We start from the raw sequence: 18,927 nt of genomic DNA, 5'->3' as shown, positions 1-18,927 counted from the left end.
GTCCACGTGGGCCCCTGGCCCAGAAGGAGCGGCCCCGCCAGGCAGCGATTTCCTAACCCGGGCCGGGTGGGCCCACGGAGCGCCCTGGCCACGACCCACGACACCCGGCTTCGCCCCGGGTCCCGCCCCCACCTCCCCGCCCACTGGCGCGCTCTAGGACCCAGCGGCGCCCGCCCCTCCGCCCGGCGTGGGCGGAGCCACGTATTGTGACGTCATGCCGAGGCGGGGCCCGGCGCTTGGACAGACAGAAGGACGGCGGACTGACCGGTGGGAGCCGCTAGCGCGGGTGAGCCCGGCGGGGTCAGCAGCGCGCGTAGACGCGAGCGCCGCGCTGGGCTGAGCGTCCACCCCGGGCCGGGCCCCCTGGGCAGTGTGTTCCCTCTTCCCCCCTCCTCCCACCCCTCTGACCCCCAGGCTGTGCGACCGCTTCCCCCGGAACCGAGCTCCCACCCCGAACTGAAAGTCCATCCCGGGCCGGCGCCCCGGAGGAGGGGGTCGTGCCCCAGCCACGAGCCCGGCGGTGCGCCCCCCATTGGGCGTGGAGGCCCGGCCCGAGCGCTTTACCGCTTTCCCTCTCTCGCCAGGCCCCGCGACGGAGGACGGCCCAGGGCAGCGGCGGCATGTGAGGGTGACAGCGCGCGCGCCAGTAGCCCGAGAGCGCGGAGCGCGCGTGGGCCAGGTGGACGTCAGCCTGCCGGCGGGGCCGCCGGGCGCTCGGGATGGACGCAGAAGGCTTGGGTTGGCTTTGGGTCCCGCTGCACCAGCTGGTTTCCTGGGGGGCAGCTGGGGCCATGGTCTTCGGAGGGGTGGTGCCGTACATCCCGCAGTACAGGGACATCCGGAGGACTCAGAACGCGGAGGGCTTCTCGACCTACGTGTGTCTCGTGCTCCTGCTGGCCAATATCTTACGGATCCTCTTCTGGTAGGTTGAGGGCTTTCTTACTGTAGTTGCTCCCAGGGAGATGGATGGCTTTCTCCTTTTCTGGGTGAGGCCGGGGGGGCGGAAGTGTCTGCACTTCCTGGGAAGGAGCTGGTGAAATGGATGAGACTTTTTCCCAGGGAAAATGGTGGGATTGAAGTGGAGAATCTCCCATAATCCCGGGTCTGCGTCTTCATTTTCAGTGGCTCGTACACGTACTGGACGCTTGCCCAGGGCCTTTTCTGTGGGGCTGCGTCCTAGGACTGGGTCCATGCCCTTAGGAATTTGGGTGAGGTTTTGGGGTAGTGGAGAGAAGACGAAGGGAATTAATGAATACCAGTAACAGAAGGTGGTCAGCATAGGAAGGGCAAACCACGGGCCAGTAAAGGCTCTCAGGGGGGAACCGGACAGGAAGGAGTGCTGGGGGGTGGTCTGCCTGGAAGGGTGGTCCCTTCCTGCCTTCCGCGTTGTGTGTGCGGGTTTGCTTTTGTTTGTTTTTTTTAACAGTAAGTCAACTTTCTGGATAATACTTAAGAGACTATTTTTTCTTGCCCCTCCCAGACCAACTTCCTCTTTTTATCATTTGCATTCTGGTCAGGAACTTGAAGTTAATTTTAACAGTTGTTGAAGCCAGACATAATTGGGAGGGTACACTTTCAGAGGAAGTGAAAAGAAGTCTCGCAGCCTCACTGTAAGGCCAAAAAAGCCTGGAACTTTCCTTCCCTCTAGACGGTCCCAGGCCCCTCTGTGAGCACAGACAGCACAGCCTGGGGCCGGGCAGCTGTGGCTCCTTTTGACTTTTTGGAGTAATCGTGCTTCCTTGCTAATTGAGTTTAAGTCAGCCTCACTGAGGCATGATTTACAGGGAAGAAAATCACCCGTTGCACGTGTGCAGTTTGATGAGTTTGGGCAGATGTCCCCTTGCGGTCATCAGAGTGTGAGTCCCCCGAGTCCAGAAGTTCTCTGCTCCTTCTCCTTCTGTCCACCTGGCCTGAGGCAGCCCTTGGTCACTCTCACCGTGTTTTTGCTCAGTCTGAGGTTTTAAAAGGCGAGCTGGCGAGTCGACCCCTTCTCCTGGAAGAATTTGTCACACCGTGAGCCCTGTCTCTGGGCCAGTCCGCTTCTGAAGGAGGGGTCAGAGGGCGCTTATCTTTTAACTTGTTTATCACAAGTTGAAAAACTGCATTTGAAGGCTCCTCCTTTCCCCGTGGCTGAGGGTGGCCCTCGCCCGCTGCAGCAAGACTCTCCCCTTCCCGCTCTCAGCTGCCCCTCACTGGGTCTAAGGTTGCACAGAAGCAGGTCCCAAACTGTAATCGTGTGTGACACTGCTGCCGACCCTGAGCACCCTGGGTGTGGCCCCCGGAGCTCCCAGCCCAGGCCCGGGCGTTAGGTCGGGAGCAGCATTTCCTTTAGGCAGTGGCAGGTTTTCTCGGAGGAGTGGAGGAGGATCGGCTGAGGCTGCGTTTCTTACAGGAAATAGTTCCTTTGAGAGGTCTTCCCCCAGCTATGCTTATCATTCAGAATTGCAGAAAGAAGATAGGATATCTAATCTACCTCTAACTATCTGTTTTGGAGAAATCAGAAATTGAACCAGTTTCTTGAATGCCATCTCGTCAGTGTTTCTGGGTTTAACAAGCAAGCATTTGATGCTTTGGGACTGTGAGTTCTCTCTCCATTGTAGGGCCTGAGCCTTTGAGAAAGAAAGAGTCTTTGGTGGAATTCTGAACTTTGTCCACTGGCACGTCTATTTCTGCACATCTGATTGCCCCTTTCCCACAGCATCAGCTGCCTGAGCTGTCCTGGGTCCCTCCATGAGTTCAGTGGCTGCCATGTGAACACACAGGGCTGCCTTCAGCCTGGATTCCAGAAGACTGGGGGACCCTATGGGAAGAAGGGAGGGCTGGCAGAGGTCTCTCCTCCAGGATCCCTCTGACCTGGGGTTGTGCTTTCCCTGTGTTTCACACCTGGCAGTACTTTGTAGTTCATGTGGGGAAGCCCAGCAGCCAGGCCGGGCTCCGTCTACGACTTGTAACAAATACACGCGTCTCTGCCCACGTGGTCCCAAGGCCCCACTGCTCTGAGGGTGATGCCTGTGCTCCCTTTCCTTCCTTTCTCTGGAGCCTCCAAAGCCCCTACTCCTGGGTCCCCTAGCAGCCCGTTTGATTTAATAGGTTTTTGAGGGCTTCCCATGAGCCAGACACTGGGCAGATGCTACAGGGTTAACGCTTCAGCAGAAGTGCTGTATGGAACGTGCCAGACACGTGTATATGGGTGATGGGTGGTGGGGAGGGAGAGAGCGCTGGCTGGGAGCTGTGGTAGGCTCCGGGTGGGACGAGAGCAGTGGTGGACTTAGAGGAAGTGAAGAGTACGTTTCCCAAAGCTGGCTGGGAATTCAGTCTTCGGAACTCCAGTCTGCCTGGGAAGCCGCCCAAGGAAGTGTGTGGTGTGAGGCATGTGAGCAGCTCTGCAGTCCTGGGGGTCGGGGGTGGGGTGGGGGAAGGCTGACCAAGCTATAGAAACCCGGCGTTTCTGTAATTCACGGAACTCAATGCCTTTATTTCTTGCGATTCTTCCCATCCTTTTGCAGAACCAGCATTGAGCAGATCATACAAAATGCTGACATGCAGGATTTGGCCTTTGTGGTGTCGGAAGCCAGGGGGTGGAGTGATTCTGTAAATGAGAAGAGGAGGGAGGGGGCCAGGGTGCAGGGCCGTCTGACCCAGGGCCTGAGGCATTCACAGAGCTAGTTCTCCAGCCCCATCCCTATCTGATCAGAGATATGGTGACACTGTACCGGAGACGGAGACATGGTGACATTGTATTGCAGGTGTAGTAAAGTTGTATCGGGAGATGTGGTGACACTGCACCAGAGGGCTAGTGACAGTCTGCTACTCGCGAAGCAGTCAGGGAAGTAGATACACAGCTTTTCTTCCAGTCGAGCTTTTCTCTGCTACTTTGAAGACGCGTAGAAGGTGCTCCTTGTGGGAGCTTTTGCCCAGGCTCGGTGAGGCAGTGCCCGCCCTGGGAGGGAGACGTGTGCGCTGCACGGGGGGCCGGCGCTTCCACTGGCTGCTCCGAGCAGCAGGCCACACGCTCGTCTGCTGGGCTGTCCTGTCCTCTGCAGCAGACCAGGCTTTGCCAACCGCATTCTCAGGGCAGGGGAGGAAGAGGTGCCCCGTGACACGTCTGCCAGCACAGACCATTAGCATTCAAGGCAGAAGGTTAACTAACGTGATGAGTGAAAAATAGTGTCTTTCTATTTTAATTGGCTTTTAAAAATTACAAGGGATGTTGAACTTTGTTTCGTATTTGTTTTGTCCCTTGTATATCTTCTGTGGAAAGTTGTGCTTTTTGAAATTTTCTGTCTTGTTTAGCCTGTCTTCACCCTAAAAGCAGTTTAATGTTCACTCTGACCCCCTTACTTCACTGTAAATGTCTCATTCCTTACTGTAAATACTGAATTTACCTGGATTCGATGTTTGGTGTGTGGTATAAGGGGAAGCACAAGCCTTCATTCCCCCCCCAATGTTTCTAGTCACTCATTGTTTCTGTTGAAAATAATGAAGTGGCGTTTATTACATAAAGGCCCAAATCGCACGTCTTCAGCCTTGTAACTAACTGGGAATGAGCTTGGTCCCTAGACTGACTGACTTTTTGTGATGCCCACCCGCTCCAGTCTCCCCAGCCTGGCGCAGAACCTTCTCTGTCTTCTCCTCTGGATTATCTGTTGATTGGTCAGACCCCGGGGTCAGTCAGGTAACCAGTGGGGACTAGTTCCTAGAACTGCTAGAAACATCTTCAAGCAGCTGTAGGGTTGTGTCCGCACTTTACAGAAGAGATGAAGCCCGGAGGTGGTGGGGCACAGCAAGAAGGCCGAGGGGCAGCGTGGTCCCCAGAGCCAGCCTGTGGCGGAGCACGTGTGTGGCCCCATCAGCCAGCTGTCAGTGACCCTCTCCTTGTAGGGGCGGGTGTGAGAGCGAGGCCAAGGGAGGTGGGCCGGGCCGTGTCTCCGTGTCTCCTGGTTTCCAGGAGAAGCTGGAGGTCCGACTGCCATCCAGCACCTCCCGACTGTGACCTGTCGGCCACTAACTCAGGTTTGGGAGGCCCCGTCAGGCCACGCTGCAGCTGGTACCAGCGGGATCTCTGCTCCAGAACAGCCAGGCTAGAATGGGGGCCTGGGCTTTGAAGGGTGCTGTGCCCAGGCCTCGCCTTAGAGGTGACAGTTCTGCAGGCTAGTCCTGTGATGCTGGTGGCCACGTTTGACACCCCAGCTGGTGGGGGGGGGGCAGTGCTGTGATCAGCCCCTGGGCTGGGGTCTTCTGATGGGCCCAGCGGGTGCCAGTCACTGGATTGTGGCTCTGGCCTCCAGGACATTTTGGCCGAGTTGCTGAAATGCTCAACACACTGGAAAAAAGTCAGCAGGAAGGCCTTGGGGCCTGTGGCTGGGAGGGCTGGGCGGGCTGGGGCTCGGAGAAGAGAGTGGACATGGAGGCCTCCGTGCGGGTCAGCCAGGCCTGGGTCGGCCATCAGGGCCTGAGGTTGGCAGTGGGGACCGTGCCCTGCCTGCCGTCTCCTCTTCTCTGGTGAGGGCTGGGTGGCCTGGCCCCCCACTGCTCTGCTCACACTGGGGGCCGTGCTGGCCTGCAGACCCCACTCCCCACGGCCAGGGTCAGGGCTGCCGTCGGTCTCCAGACTCTGGACCGAGCCCTGGGGAGGCAGGTGTTCCAGAACCTGGGCTTCTCGCCTGGCGGCGGCTGGGCCTCTGCAGGAGGGCAACGGCAGCTGGCCGGACTGGGGGTGAGGGGGCGGGCGCAGGAGACCCACTCCCACCGGCCCTCGGCCCTGGGAGGGTCTCAGCGGCTCCTGGCGGGGGGGTGCTGCAGCACGTGGAGCAGCCTGCCCAGGACTCGGCTCTGGGGGCTGGGGAGGCCCGGTCCGGCCGTCCAGGGGGGTGCCCGGCCCCTCCGTGCCCCGGCTCCGTCCCACCGTGGCGTCTGGAGGCCTGGGCGGCGGCACACGGGCCGCTCAGGCTGTGACCGCGGGCGCCCGGCCCGCTCTCCCCTGACGCCGCGGCCCTTCCCTCGCAGGTTCGGGAGGCGCTTTGAGGCGCCGCTGCTCTGGCAGAGCGTCGTCATGATCCTGGCCATGCTGCTGATGCTGAAGCTCTGCACCGAGGTCCGCGCCGCCAGCGAGCTGAACGTGAAACGCCGGGTCTTTGCAGGTTGGTGACCCGCAGCTTTGGGGATGAAGCCCCGTAACTCAATGGGCAAGACTCGGCTGGAGCTGTCGCGGTGGGGGGCCTCCACCCAGTGCCACCCCAGCGCCACCCCAGCAGCGCTGGCTTCGCCAGGTGGCACAGGTGTCTGTCCCGACACCGGTGTTCGCAGTCAGGTAGGTGACTGCGTCGACACCATGTCGTGTGAAACTGGACCTCGGGCGAGTTACAACCTGTTCTTACCGTGTCCCCCGCCCGTGGCCGTCGTCACGCGGGCCCCTCAGCTGGGGCAGGAGGGCGGCACTGCTGGTCTGGTTCTGGCTTGATCAGGCCGGAGACAGATGTTTCCTGCAGAGGCGGTTTTACCTCTGACCTTGTGTGTGGCTTGTGCACCAAACACAGCCTCTCTGTTTTTCCCGTTCCCTGTGGCTGAGTCAACCGGGATCTTTCTCACATACCTTGTTGAACATTCACCCGACGTCACGCTCTGTGGGCCTCGGGTGGGCACGCGGGGTCCACGAGCTCGGGCAGGCGAATCCCGTGCTCAGCCCCTACAGCTTTTTGGTGGCTCAGAAGATAGAAGATGCTGCCCCTGGTTTTGCCTTCTCCTTTGAAAATGTTTCTTTCGAGCTGATGTTCTGTGTTTGACCGCGTGGGCTGCTGGGCTTCTCTGTGCAGGAGGGTTGATGCCGTACTTCTGGTTTTTCTGATGACTAAGTCTAAGACCGCTCTCCCCTTTGATTTTGTCTGAGACTGTGGGTGTGTTCAATCTCAGCTACTGCTTAGAGGAGCGTTTTCTCTGGAGTTTGTTGGGTTCTGGGACTCCTGCAGACTTGAGGTCTTGCCCCGCTATTTTTTCCTTGGCGGTTATTTTCTCTCCCTTTGAGTGACCCCGCTCCTCTTGTGTAGCTTCTGTTTTTAGAGTGAGAGTGAGTGTGTGCTAACTTCAGTCTTTGTAGAAATGGGTCGGCCTCGGCTCCGATGAGTAGCCTGGATCAGTCAGGGTCACTGAGACGATAAAGAGGACCAGCTGCCACTGTCTGTTTCCGGTGTGTTTTTGCTTTTTCTCTCCCATCAACGCCGTCCTGCCAGCTGTGATTCAGGAAATCACACCAGAGGTGGTGCCAGCTATACTGCTGCTCTTGCCTAGAAAGCAGGGCTTCTGTATCCTTATGAGGCCCTTATGAGCCGAGGAGCCGCCTCTTAACCTTCTCTGAGTTGAGGGCTTGCTGCCCAGGCGGCCTCTGCCCCGGCCCTCTGTGGTCTGTGCCCTTTCGAGCCTCCCCTTTAATGGGTGCAGGATCTCACAGCCGAGTGCAGAGTGGGCCGTGTGGGGTGGTCAGCGGTGTGCGTCTTCACCCAGGGCGGGGGGAAGGCCTGGAGAGGACACCCGGTGCCCTGGTGGCTTAGTGGTCCTGTGCCTCAGGCTCTGCAGCGGGAGACCAGGCTTGTGACCTTGTTTGAAACTGCGTGGGTCGTGAAGGCGGAGGGTGCCAGATACAGCAGGTGTTGGGGCCTCTGGGTCACGCGGCAAACTTAGAGTTTAACGTTGGACATTTGATTGGCAGCTCATGGCGGTGGCCAGTCTGCTGGTGCACGCCGTCGGCTCTGGTGGAGGGAGGGCTGTGCCCCCTGACCTCTGGGCCCCTCCTGACCCCGGCCCTCCCACGCTGGGCCCCCTGCGGCCTCAGGGAGAGTCGTCTCCTAACCTCCGCCCACACCGGCTGAGAGTCTGAGCATTCAACACTTGAATTCAGATCGGATTTACATGTTTCCGTGTCTACTGTTTATGAGACACACAGGTCTCACCACCCCACTACGGGAAGCTTTTAATGAATGTGTGGGTTTATTTCCTCTCATTTGCCAGAAGTAGGCGGGTGGGGCTGTGAAAAAGCCAAGCGGTTCGGGCCTGGAAGCTCTGAGAGCCTGTGGGCCGCTGTGCCGCGGCTCCCGTCTCTCCCCCCACCCTCCGTGGCAGGTGGCCGGCCTCTGCTTCCCGACGTGTCAGCCGAGGCCTCGGGACACAGACTTCGTGGGGACTGACCATGCACATTACAGTAACTCCCCAGGAGAGTCTGGGGAGCTTTGTTTCACGGTTCTCATAGGATGGCCAGGCAGCCTAAAAAAAAGCTTAAATGTTTTCCAGCTATCTTTTATAGAGGTTTGCAGTTTTGAAGGTCACTAATTCAACTTGAAAGTTAAGGTTAAAGAAACATAGATGGCGGTGAGGAGAAACAGCCGGTTACTTAGAAAATTAAACATCTAATTTGTTATCTGAAGAGCAGCATGTGCTCATTGTAGACACTTTAGGGAAGACGGGGTATACAGTAAGAGTAAAAAGCCTTCCTTCCCACCACCCAGAGGTGACTACTTTGAACATTTTGGTACATTTTTCCAGTTGTTTCTTTTTTCTTTGTTAGTCAGTCTCCTATCACAAAATTGGGATCATTTTCAAAATTAGGATCAAACGTTTTAAAACCTCTCATTCTACTGGCAGCTTTTCCATGCCCTTGTGTGTAATGGGGGCAGGGCCAGGGGTGTGGGTCCCCCTCCTCGGGTTGTCCCAGGTGAAATGGCATCCACCGAGGCCACGTGCTTCAGGGAGAAATTAGCTGGAGACACTAATATGCGCCTGCTGTTTAACTGTGAACTAGGAGTGAAGTGTGGTGTCCTTCTCGAAGGTGCTGTTTTTTTCCTTTTTCACTTTTTATTGTGGAGAATTTCAAACACGTAGAAGTAGGGAGAGTAGCATAACGGAGCTCCATGTGGGACCATAACCACCTCCAGGCCCCGTTCACATCTTTTTCCTGCAGTTTCTGAAGCAAATCCCAGATGTAGCCTCTTTATAGATAGTCTGTAACGTATCTCTAAAGAAATCATCACCCATAAGAAATCAATGGTTCCTTATCATGAAACCACCATCTGCGTGTGAGTTTCCAGCTGTCTTGTCCGTTTCCTGACTTTTTGGCCAGTTTGTTTCCTTAAATCAGGATCCAGCGCACACTGTGATTGGCTGGTGTCTTTTTGTTGTGATTTGTCTTTTTCATCTATAGGTTCTCCCTAACTCCCCTTTCTCCTTGGAACCTACCCGTTGTTGAAACGGGGCGTTTGCTGTGAGCTGAGCGCTGCGCACCCAGCACAGGGTCAGCGGGCCAGCAGCAGTGTCCAGAGCGAGTCAGGCCCACAGGATCTGGACGGAATCAGGCTGCTGAGCCGGGTCTGTCTGGGACGCCCTGTAGAGAGCATTTTAAAAGACAATTGGACCCAGGTCTGGCCCTTTGTCTTTGCAGGACTGTGCATCCTTCCTCTAGGAGGTGTGGCTGTCAGCTGGCCCCTCTGGGTGGTGGCAGCCATAGGGGCCCAGGGCCCAGTCCTGACAGTCCTGGGCCGCCAGCCCCGAGGCTCTGCCATCTCAGGTTCTGTAGAGAAACTTCCCCACAAATGCTACCTGGTCTTCCGATGGTTTGACTTGTAAAGGAAGCCAGGTGAAGGCTTGCTTATATTCCTCTATATTTGCCACTTTTCAGAATTGGTTCCCAGCATCTTGCAGCAATGAGCACGTCTGTTTGTACGTTATCCTGTGTTTCATGTGGTGGAAGCCCCTTTACCCACCTCTGGCCAGTGGGAGCCTCTGCCGTTGGCTCTTGATCTTTGACCTTTGGTCCGGTGGACCCCGGACACTGGTGCAACAAGATGCTCTGAGCTCGCTGTCCAGTTTCCTGCCCCAGACCTGCAGTCAGCCAGGTGTCCGAGGAGCCTGGTCTGGAGGTTTCCCAGGAGACAGAGTGCCCCCTCCCAGGCTGGCCCTTCACGGGGCCCTGGTCGGCTCTGACGTTCCCGCTGCAGCTCAGGGACCCAAGAATAACAGAGCGTTGCGTCTGCACCAGGCGCCTCCCTCGTGGCTCCCGGCCAGGTCATGAGGCCGGCCAACAGCGAGGCTGCTGAGAAGTTGTTTCCTCGGCATCCTCAGGGCCACACGTTCCTCCCGCCAGATCCCCGTGTTGTACTGTCACTAAGAATAGTGCATCCCAATGGGTGTGTCACCAGCCGGCTGCGGGCATGAATTCACCTGAGGTTTGCCCCACATCTCAGCACTGGGGTGGCATTGGCTGGGGAGGTGGACGGGGAGGGGTGACTGCTGAAGGGGACAGGTTTCCTTGTGAGGTGATGCAAGTTCTAAAATACCGTAGCGGTGGTGGCTGCACTACACACCTGTACGTATCCTACACACCACGGGGAGAGTGACGTTTTTATGGTGTGTAGTTATAGCTCAGTAAAGCTGTAAAAGCACGTTGGGTGGGGAGGGTCAAGTACCATCCTGAGACTGAAAGCTGAGGACACCCCCTTCCCCAGGAAGATGTTTATCCACAGACCGTCCTGCATTTTCAGGGGCTCCGTGGTGTCCGCGGACATCAGGCTACGATCCTGCTTCAGTTCAGCCCGCTGCCCCGGGGCTGACACAGGGTCTCCTGTTCCCGTGTTTCCTGGACCACTGTGAAAATACTCCTCCCGGCCCCCCGGTCTCCCGGTCCCCTGGTCCCCCTGTAGCCGTCGTCCCCTCCACCACACGCAGGCACCGTTGCCCCCGCGTGTTCTCTCCAAGGTGCCCCCAGCAGTGAGTCTCAAAGTGTGACAGGACTAAAGCCCCTGGGGCAGTTGAGGGCTTGCCTCCTGTCCACCCCCCAGCCTCCTGCTGGCCACCAGAGGCTGACTCTCCCGTCTCAGCTCTGCTGGAACTTCTGCCTTGTCACCTCTGGTCCCTGTCTCTGGGGCTGCTCGACGAGTGACCCCAAAACTTGATGACGTGAAAGGATATTTTTGCTTCGGACTCCAGTTTGGCTGTTTGCTCGAGCTGCTTTCTCACTGTCTCATTCGCTCCCTCCCGTCCCCCCTTTCTCTCTCTCTCTCTCTCTGTCTCTCCCTCTCACTGTCTCTCCCCCTTACCCCCCCTTTCTCTCTCTCTCTGTCCTTGTCTCTCCCTCTCACTCTCTCTCCCCCTTAACCCCCCCTTTCTCTCTCTCTCTGTCCTTGTCTCTCCCTCTCACTCTCTCCCCCTTACCCCCTCTTTCTCTCTCTCTCTGTCCTTGTCTCTCCCTCTCACTGTCTCTCCCCCTTGTCCCCCTCCCCCCTCTGTCCCTGTCTCTCCCTCTCACTGTCTCTCCCCCTTACCCCCTCTTTCTCTCTCTCTCTGTCTCTCCCTCTCACTCTCCCCCTCTTTCCCCCCTTTCTCTCTCTCTCTGTCCCTGTCTCTCCCTCTCACTGTCTCTCCCCCTTACCCCCCCTTCTCTCTCTCTGTCCCTGTCTCTCCCTCCCACTGTCTCTCCCCCTTACCCCCTCTCTCTCTGTCTAGCTCTCTGTCTCTTGCCCTGTCTCTCCCTCTATCTCTGTCTCTCTTTGTGTCTCTCTCTCTCTCACTCCCCTCTCATGTGTCTGGGTTGGTGCTGGCCGTTGGCTGGACCTCAGCCGGGCCCTGCTGGAACATCCCTGCGTGCCTTCTCATGTGGCCTGGGCTTCCTCACAAAGTGGCGCTGGGTTTCAAGGGGAGAACCGGGTGGACGCTGTATCTTTTTGAAGATCTAGTCTTGGAACTCACACAGCATCACTTCTGAAGACCTGCAGTCTCAGGCCCACCCATATAGCCAAGGGGGCAAAGACCCACCTCCTGGTGGGGGAGGGGAGGTTCTGAGGACAGTGTGTTTTTTTAAAGATTCAGTTATTATTTATTTATTTTTGGCTGCGTCGGGTCTCAGTTGCGGCACACAGGATCTTCGTTGAGGCACGCGGGATCTTTCGTTGCAGTGTGCGGGCTTCTCTCTAGTTGTGGCGTGCGGGTTTTCTCTTCTCTAGTTGTGACGCACAGGCTCCAGGGCTTATGGGCTCTGTAGTTTGCATCACGCAGGCTCTCCAGTTGTGGCACGTGGGCTTAGTTGCCCTGTGGCATGTGGGATCTTAGTTCCCTGACCAGGGATTGAACCCGTGTCCCCTGCACTGTCAGGCGGATTCTTTACCACTGGACCCCCAGGGAGGTCCCAGTGCGGTTGTTTTGGAACCTTCGTGCCTGACCTGGAGCGTGTCCTCAGCACAGCCCTGTGGCAGCACGTGATGGTTGAAAACATTTCTAGCGTCTCTCAGCTTCAGAGCCCGCTTTCCTCCATCTGTCCTATGCAAAGGTGTCTTTTCTAAAACGTAGATCTGATCATGTTGCTTTCCAGCCAAGGAACCTCAGGTGGCTTGGCGCAGCACCCAGGGATGTGACCTTCCCCCCCAACTTACCCAGCCCTCTGCTTGCCGACCCCCAGCTCTGCACCAGCGCACTCCTGTGCGTCTCCCAGCCGTGCCCGGCGGTTCTGCATGTGCGAAGCTCTGCTTGTCAGCTCCGTGTGATCAAGCCTGGAGAGGAGAAGGGAAACCGTGTCTGAAGCGCACAAGGAGCTGAGCTGAGCGCTCTCTCCCGCAGCCTCCCTCCTCTCTCCTCCTTCCCTCTTTCGGGATTTTGATCTGTAGAGGAGCTGCCCGTGAATGGTGAAATTGGTCTGAATCAAAGAAATAGAAGCAAAAAGCTGAGAGAATCTGACCAACTCTGGGGAGTCAGAACCCAGAAGGTCCAGGAGCAGGGGGTGTTGGGGAGAGAGGTGGGGTGAGGAGAGGAGACCGCCGTTTGTGTTGATTTATAAACCACTCCCCCTGCCCCGACCCCCCAGCTCCTCCCGGGTCTAGGCAGCAAGTCTGGTATTTGCTTTTAGCTGATTACTTGCAAAATTTCCATTTTGGGGTAGAGTGTACATGGCCTGGGGCAGGTGACACACGACCTTTGATCCTGCCTCTGCTCTCTGACCTCAGTGACTCTCCTCTTTAACTACTGTCCATCCCAGACCCCACCTGCAGGTGGAACACAGCTGGAGGTGCCCTGTCTTCAGGGCCTCTGGTCGGTAGGTCAGTCAGTCATTGTCCTGGGGTGGCCCAGACTAGGGAGGTCTCAGGTGGGGTGGGGCGCTCGGGGGGGCAAGGTACCTGGCCATCGAATTGTCGCACACTGGGTCAGGTACTGCTTCCTGGGCCACAGCGGGACGGCTGCCAGACCTGCTCCCTGACTGGGTGTGATGTCCGAGGGAGGTCAAGTTCACGTGCTGAGCTAGCTCTCCGTGTACGGCGGGAGTCCTGCTGCGTGTCCTCTGAAAACAGCCCTATTGAGCAACCTTCCGGAGAGTTTGGACCCGGAGACAACTATCTTGCAACCAGGGCTTGTGTACAGATGAGTTCCCAGGGGACAGTAGAGGCAGGGTCCGCTGTATCTCTGTCGGCACCTCTGACCTTAGAAATTAAGTGAAAATGAGGTGGCTTTTCATTTTCTTCCCTCTGTCCCAAGCACTTATTTGGAGGAGGGTAGGTCTGGAGAAAAATGGTTCAGAAAGTGGATTTCCTAATGCACGAAACCAAAAGCTTGCTGTCTTCCTGTTCCATTGTTGTTGTTTTTTTTTAAAGAAATACAACAAGGACTTACCAGTGTTAAAACCAGTCTGTTTTTGTCTCCTCTTCCTTCCTGTTTTCTCTCTCTCTGTCTTTAAATGTAGCTGCAGATAATAAAGATGAAGCCAGAGCCCGCCCCAGGCGGTCATATCTGGGTAGGTACCACGCTGCATGAGCCCCCCCAGGCGGTCACATCTGGGAAGATACCACACTGCATGAGCTTCCTCCTCTGCAGCTCGGTCCCTCTCTGTCTCTGCTCGCATCTGTGCCACATCCTCACCTTGCATGCACATCATCCACCCAGTGTGGCCAAGGCTCCAGCCAGCTAACCAACCACACCTGCTGTTTTCAAGCATGAAGTAGCTCCTAGAAACCTGCCCATTTTCTGTGTGTGTCGGGGGGAGAGGGAGGGAGGGGCACGGAGAGGTAGAAAGAAAGAGAAATGATCAGAACACAAGTTTTGGAATTCTTTTGTTAAATTTATTCCAAAGTAGTTTATTCTTTTTGATTCTATGGTAAATGGAATTGTTTTCTTGATTTCACTTTGGTTTGCTCATTGTTACTTTGTAGAAATAAAATTGATTTTCACATATGGATCTTGTGTCCTGCAACTTTGCAGAACTCATTTATTCTAATAGTTTTTTAGTGGATATTTGAGGCTTTTCTATATGCAAGATGATGTCATCCGCAGATAGAGATAGTCTTACTCCTTCTTCTCCAATCTGGATGCTTTTCATTTCTCTTTCTTGCCTAATAACCCTGGCCAGAAGTGGGAGAGTACATGTGCTTGTCTTGTTCCCGATTGTAATGAGAGGGCATTTAGTCCTTGACCATTAGGCATGATGTTAGCTGTGGATTTTACAGAGATGCCCTTTGTTAGGTTAAGCAAGTGCCCTTCTATTCTGAGTTTGTTGAGTTTTTTCATCATGAAAGGATATTTAAGTTTGTCAAATGCTTTTTGTGTCCGTTGGGATGATCATGTGGTTTTGTCCTTTATTCTGCTATTACAGTGTATTACATGGATGGATTTTTGTATGCTGAACCAACCTTGCATTCTCGGGATAAATGTCATCTGATCATGATGTATAATCCTTTTTATAAGTTGCTAGATTCTGTTTGCTAGTATTAGGTTGAGGATTTTTGTGTCCATATTCATAAGAAGTATTGGTCTTTTTTTTTCTTCTTGTGATGACTGGTTTTAGTATCAGGATAGAACTGGCTTTATAAAGTAAGTTGGGAATGGGAAGTGTTCCTTCCTCTTCTATTTTTTTTAATTTTAAGACTTTGTGAAGGACTGCTATCAATTCCTTATTAATTAAAATGTTTTAATTGAAATATATTTGACATATAACATTATGTAAGTTAAATGTGTACATGTTAATTTGATACATTTATATACTGTGATATGATAGCCATGTAGTGATAATGAGCACCTCTATCATGTTACATAATTATCTTTTTTTTTAGTAGTTGGAATAATTACTTTTAGTCTCTTAGCAAGTTTGATGATTATAATACAATGTTGTTATCTATATTCACTATACTGTGCATTAGACCTATGGGGCTTGTTTACTGCTTGTTGCAAGTTCACCAATTCTTTTAAATGTTTGGTACAATTATCCAGTGAAACTCTCTGGGCCTGGGCGTTTTGTGGGAAGTTTTAAAAGTACTAATTCAGTCTTTTACTTGTTATAGATCTATTCTGATTTTCTATTTCTTCCTGAGTTAGTTTCAATAGAAATTCTTTCTTGGAATTTGTCCATTTAATTTGTTGGCATATAATTGTTCTTGGTATTCCCTTATAATCTTTTTGATTTCTGTAAAGTTGGTGGTAATGATCTTTCTTTAATTCTTGACTTTAGTAATTTGACTCTCCTCCCTTTCTCTCTCCTTCTTGTTTTGGTTCTTCCAGCTCAAGGTTTGTCCATTTAATTGGATTTTTTCCCCCAAAGAGCCAACTTTTGGTTTTGTTGATTTTTCTCTGTTGTTTTTCTAGTCCCTATTTATTTCCACTTTAGTATTTATTATTTCTTTCCTTCTGCTTATTTTGGGTTTAGTTTGCTTTCTGTTTTTTAAGTTTAAGATAGAATTAATTTACTGATTTGAGATATTTCTTCTTTTTTTAAATTGATCTTCTTTTTAAATATAGCATTTACAGCCAAAATTTTAATTATGCCATAATTACAGCCATATAGTATAGTTGATCTTCTTTTTAAATATAGCATTTACAGCCATAATTTCCTTGTAAGGAATGCATTAGCTGCATCCTATAAGTTTTGGTATGTTGTGTTTTTGTTTGCATTGGTCTTAAAATATTTTTAAATTTCCTTCAGGATTTCTTCTTTGACTCATTTGTTATTTTTGAGTTTGTTGTTTAATTTCCACATATTTGTGAATCCCCCAAATTTCCTTCTGTTATTGATTTTTAATTTAATTCCATTGTAGTTGGAGAACATATTTTGTATTATTCCAGTCATTTTATTTTATATTTTTAAAAAATTAATGTATTTATTTATTTATTTTTGGCCGCATTGGGTCTTCGTTGCTGCTTGCGGGCTTTCTCTAGTTGGGGCAAGCATGGGCTACTCTTTGTTGTGGCACATGGGCTTCTCATTGCAGTGGCTTCTCTTGTTGCGAGGCACAGGCTCTAGACACGTGGGCTTCAGTAGTTGTGGCACGTGGGCTCAGTAGTTGTGGCTTGCAGGCTCTAGAGCATGGGCTCAGTAGTTGTGGCGCATGGGCTTAGTTGCTCCGCAGCATGTGGGATCTTCCTGGACCAGGGATCGAACCTGTGTCCCCTGCATTGGCAGGTGGATACTTAACCACTGCACCACCAAGGAAGTCCCTATTCCAGTCATTTAAAATTGAGGCTTGTTTGATGGCCTGGCTGATGGTCTCTCTTAGAGAACGTTCCATGTGCACTTCAGGATGATGTATATTCTGCTGTTGTCAGGTGGCGGTGGAGGGGTGTCTGTTAGGTTTGTAGTGTGGTCAGGTCTCCTCTTCCCTTTTTCCTCTGTCTAGTTGTTATGTCCATTACTAAAAGTGTGTATTGAAATCTTCAACTACCTTTAGATTATTTGTTTCTCTTTGCACTTCTGTCAGTTTTTGCTTTTTATATTTTGGGGCACTGCTGTTAGGTGCATATGTTTATAGTTTTATCATACTGATAGATTGGCCCTTTTATCATTATAAAATTTTCCTTCATTTCTAGTAATTTTTGTTTTAAAGTCAATTTTTTTCTGATAGTAGTGTAGCTACTGAAGATCTCCTATGATTGCTTTTTGTATGGTATATCTTTTCCACTTTACTTTTGACTTCTTTGTATCTTTTAATCTAAAGTATGTCTCCTGTAGACAGCATATAGTGGATCGTTTAAAAAAAACTCATTCTGGCAATTCTGCCCTTTGATTGGATTGTTTAAGTCATTCACATTTAACGTTATTGTGATATGTTTGGATTCACACCTGCCATTTCAGTTTCTGTTTTCTATCCTCATGTCTACCCTAACCCCCAACTGTTCCTTCTTTACTGCTTTCTTTTGTATTAAGTGAACATTTTCTAGTGTAATATTTAAATTCCTTTAATGAGCCTTAAATATATATATAGACACACATATATATGTATGTGTGTGTGTGTGTGTATACTACATTATATCACATTATATTATATTATGTTATTTTCTTGGTGGTTGCTCTAAGGCTTATGATATGCATCTTACCAGAATCTACTTCAGACTTATACTAACTTAATTATTTAATCAGTTAAGAGAGGAAAGGAGAAGAACTACGCACGTATACTGTCTTTTATAATTACCTACATAATTACCTTTACCTATACTTTTTGTTTTTCTCAAGTGGATTATAATTATTGCCTGATGTCTCTTGCTTTCATCATGAAGAACTTATTTTTTGTACTCCCTGTAAGATGGGTCTGCTAACAAGAAATTCTCCCAGTTCTTTTTTATCTGGAAATGTCTCTATTTTGCCCTTGTTTTAAAAAAATTTTTTTTGCAGGAATTCCCTTGTGGTCCAGTGGTTAGGACTCCACGATCTTGTTGTTGAGGGCCCAGGGCCCAGGTTCAGTCCCTGGTTGGGGAACTAAGATCCCACAAGCTGTTCAGCCAGGATAAAAAAATAAAGTTTTGCTGGATGTAAGAATTTTGGTTGACAGTTTCTTTGCTGCATTTCGAATATGTTACTTATGATCTCTTGCTGATTTCTTTCTTTTTTTTTTAAAGTTAATTTATTTTTAAAATTTTTGGCTGCATTGGGTCTTCGTTGGTGTACACAGGCTATCTCTAGTTGCGGTGAGCAGGGGCTACTCTTAGTTGTGGTATGCGGGCTTCTCATTGTGGTGTCTTCTCTTGATGCAGAGCACGGGCTCTAGGCATGAGGGCTTCAGTAGTTGTGGCTCGAGGGTTCTAGAGCGCGGGCTCAGTAGTTGTGGTGCACAGGCTGAGTTGCTCTGCGGCATGCGGGACCTTCCCAGACCAGGGATCGAACCCTTGTCCCCTGCATTGGCAGGCGATGCTTAACCACTGCACCACCAGGGAAGTCCCTGATTTCTTTCTTCTTTTTTTAATTTTTTGGCTGTGCCACTCGGCTTGCGGGATCTTAGTTCCCTGGCCAGGGATTGAACCCAGGCCCTTGGCAGTGAAAGCATGGAATTCTACCCTCTGGACCGCCAGGGAATTCCCTCTCTTGCTGATTTCAAGAGTCTGTCTTTTTCTTTAGCATTCAGCATTTAGACTATGGTATTCAGTGAGGGTGTAGTTCTCTTTGTACTTATCCTTTCTGGAACTTGTTAAGCTTCTTGGGTATGTAGACTGATATTTTCATCAAATCTGGGAAGGTTTTGGTCATTATTTCTTAGGCTGTTTTCCTCTCCTTTCTCCTCTCTTCAGAGGAGACACACATGCTGGTGCACTGACTATTGTTCTGTGTGTCTCTGAGGCTCTGTTCAATTTTCTGAATTCTATTTTCTCATTGTTCTTCAGATGCATAATCTTTATTGATCTGTGTTCAAGTTTGCTGAATCTTCTGCCAGCTCAGTTCTGTTGTTGAGCCCCTATTGTGCATTTTTTTTTACCTCAGTTACTGGACTTTGCAACTCCAGAATTTTCATTTGGCTCTTTTTAATGATTTCTACCTCTTTATTGATATTCTCTGTTTGATGAGACATTGTCAGTATACTTCCTTTAATTCTTTTTTTTTTATTTTTTTGCAGTACGCGAGGGTCTCACTGTTGTGGCCTCTCCCGTTGCGGAGCACAGGCTCCGGACGCGCAGGCTCAGCGGCCATGGCTCACGGGCCCAGGCGCTCCG

The 18,927-nt window shown here is 51.8% G+C and overlaps 1 protein-coding gene across 3 annotated transcripts in view; it reads left to right on the top strand.

The window, feature by feature from the left end:
* The first annotated feature begins 213 nt into the window (after positions 1–213).
* Positions 214–18,927, top strand: part of SLC66A2 (solute carrier family 66 member 2) — a 48,610-nt gene continuing 29,896 nt past the window's right edge. For 2 of the 3 annotated variants that reach the window (XM_082641745.1, XM_082641746.1), the window contains exons 1-3: positions 214–286; positions 585–922; positions 6,007–6,140. In XM_082641745.1, the coding sequence (XP_082497871.1) occupies positions 720–922; positions 6,007–6,140 (337 nt within the window). In that variant the 5' untranslated portion in view covers positions 214–286; positions 585–719. Of the gene's footprint in view, positions 287–584; positions 923–6,006; positions 6,141–13,705; positions 13,757–18,927 lie in introns of all 3 variants that reach the window. The other variant, XM_082641744.1, reaches the window with a different exon arrangement.

This window comes from Mesoplodon mirus, assembly GCF_964341445.2.
Source record: "Mesoplodon mirus genome assembly, chromosome: 13".
Lineage (NCBI taxonomy): Eukaryota > Metazoa > Chordata > Mammalia > Artiodactyla > Ziphiidae > Mesoplodon > Mesoplodon mirus.
The sequence above is the reverse complement of the archived record's forward strand: the minus strand, read 5'-3'. Positions and strand labels throughout refer to the sequence as shown.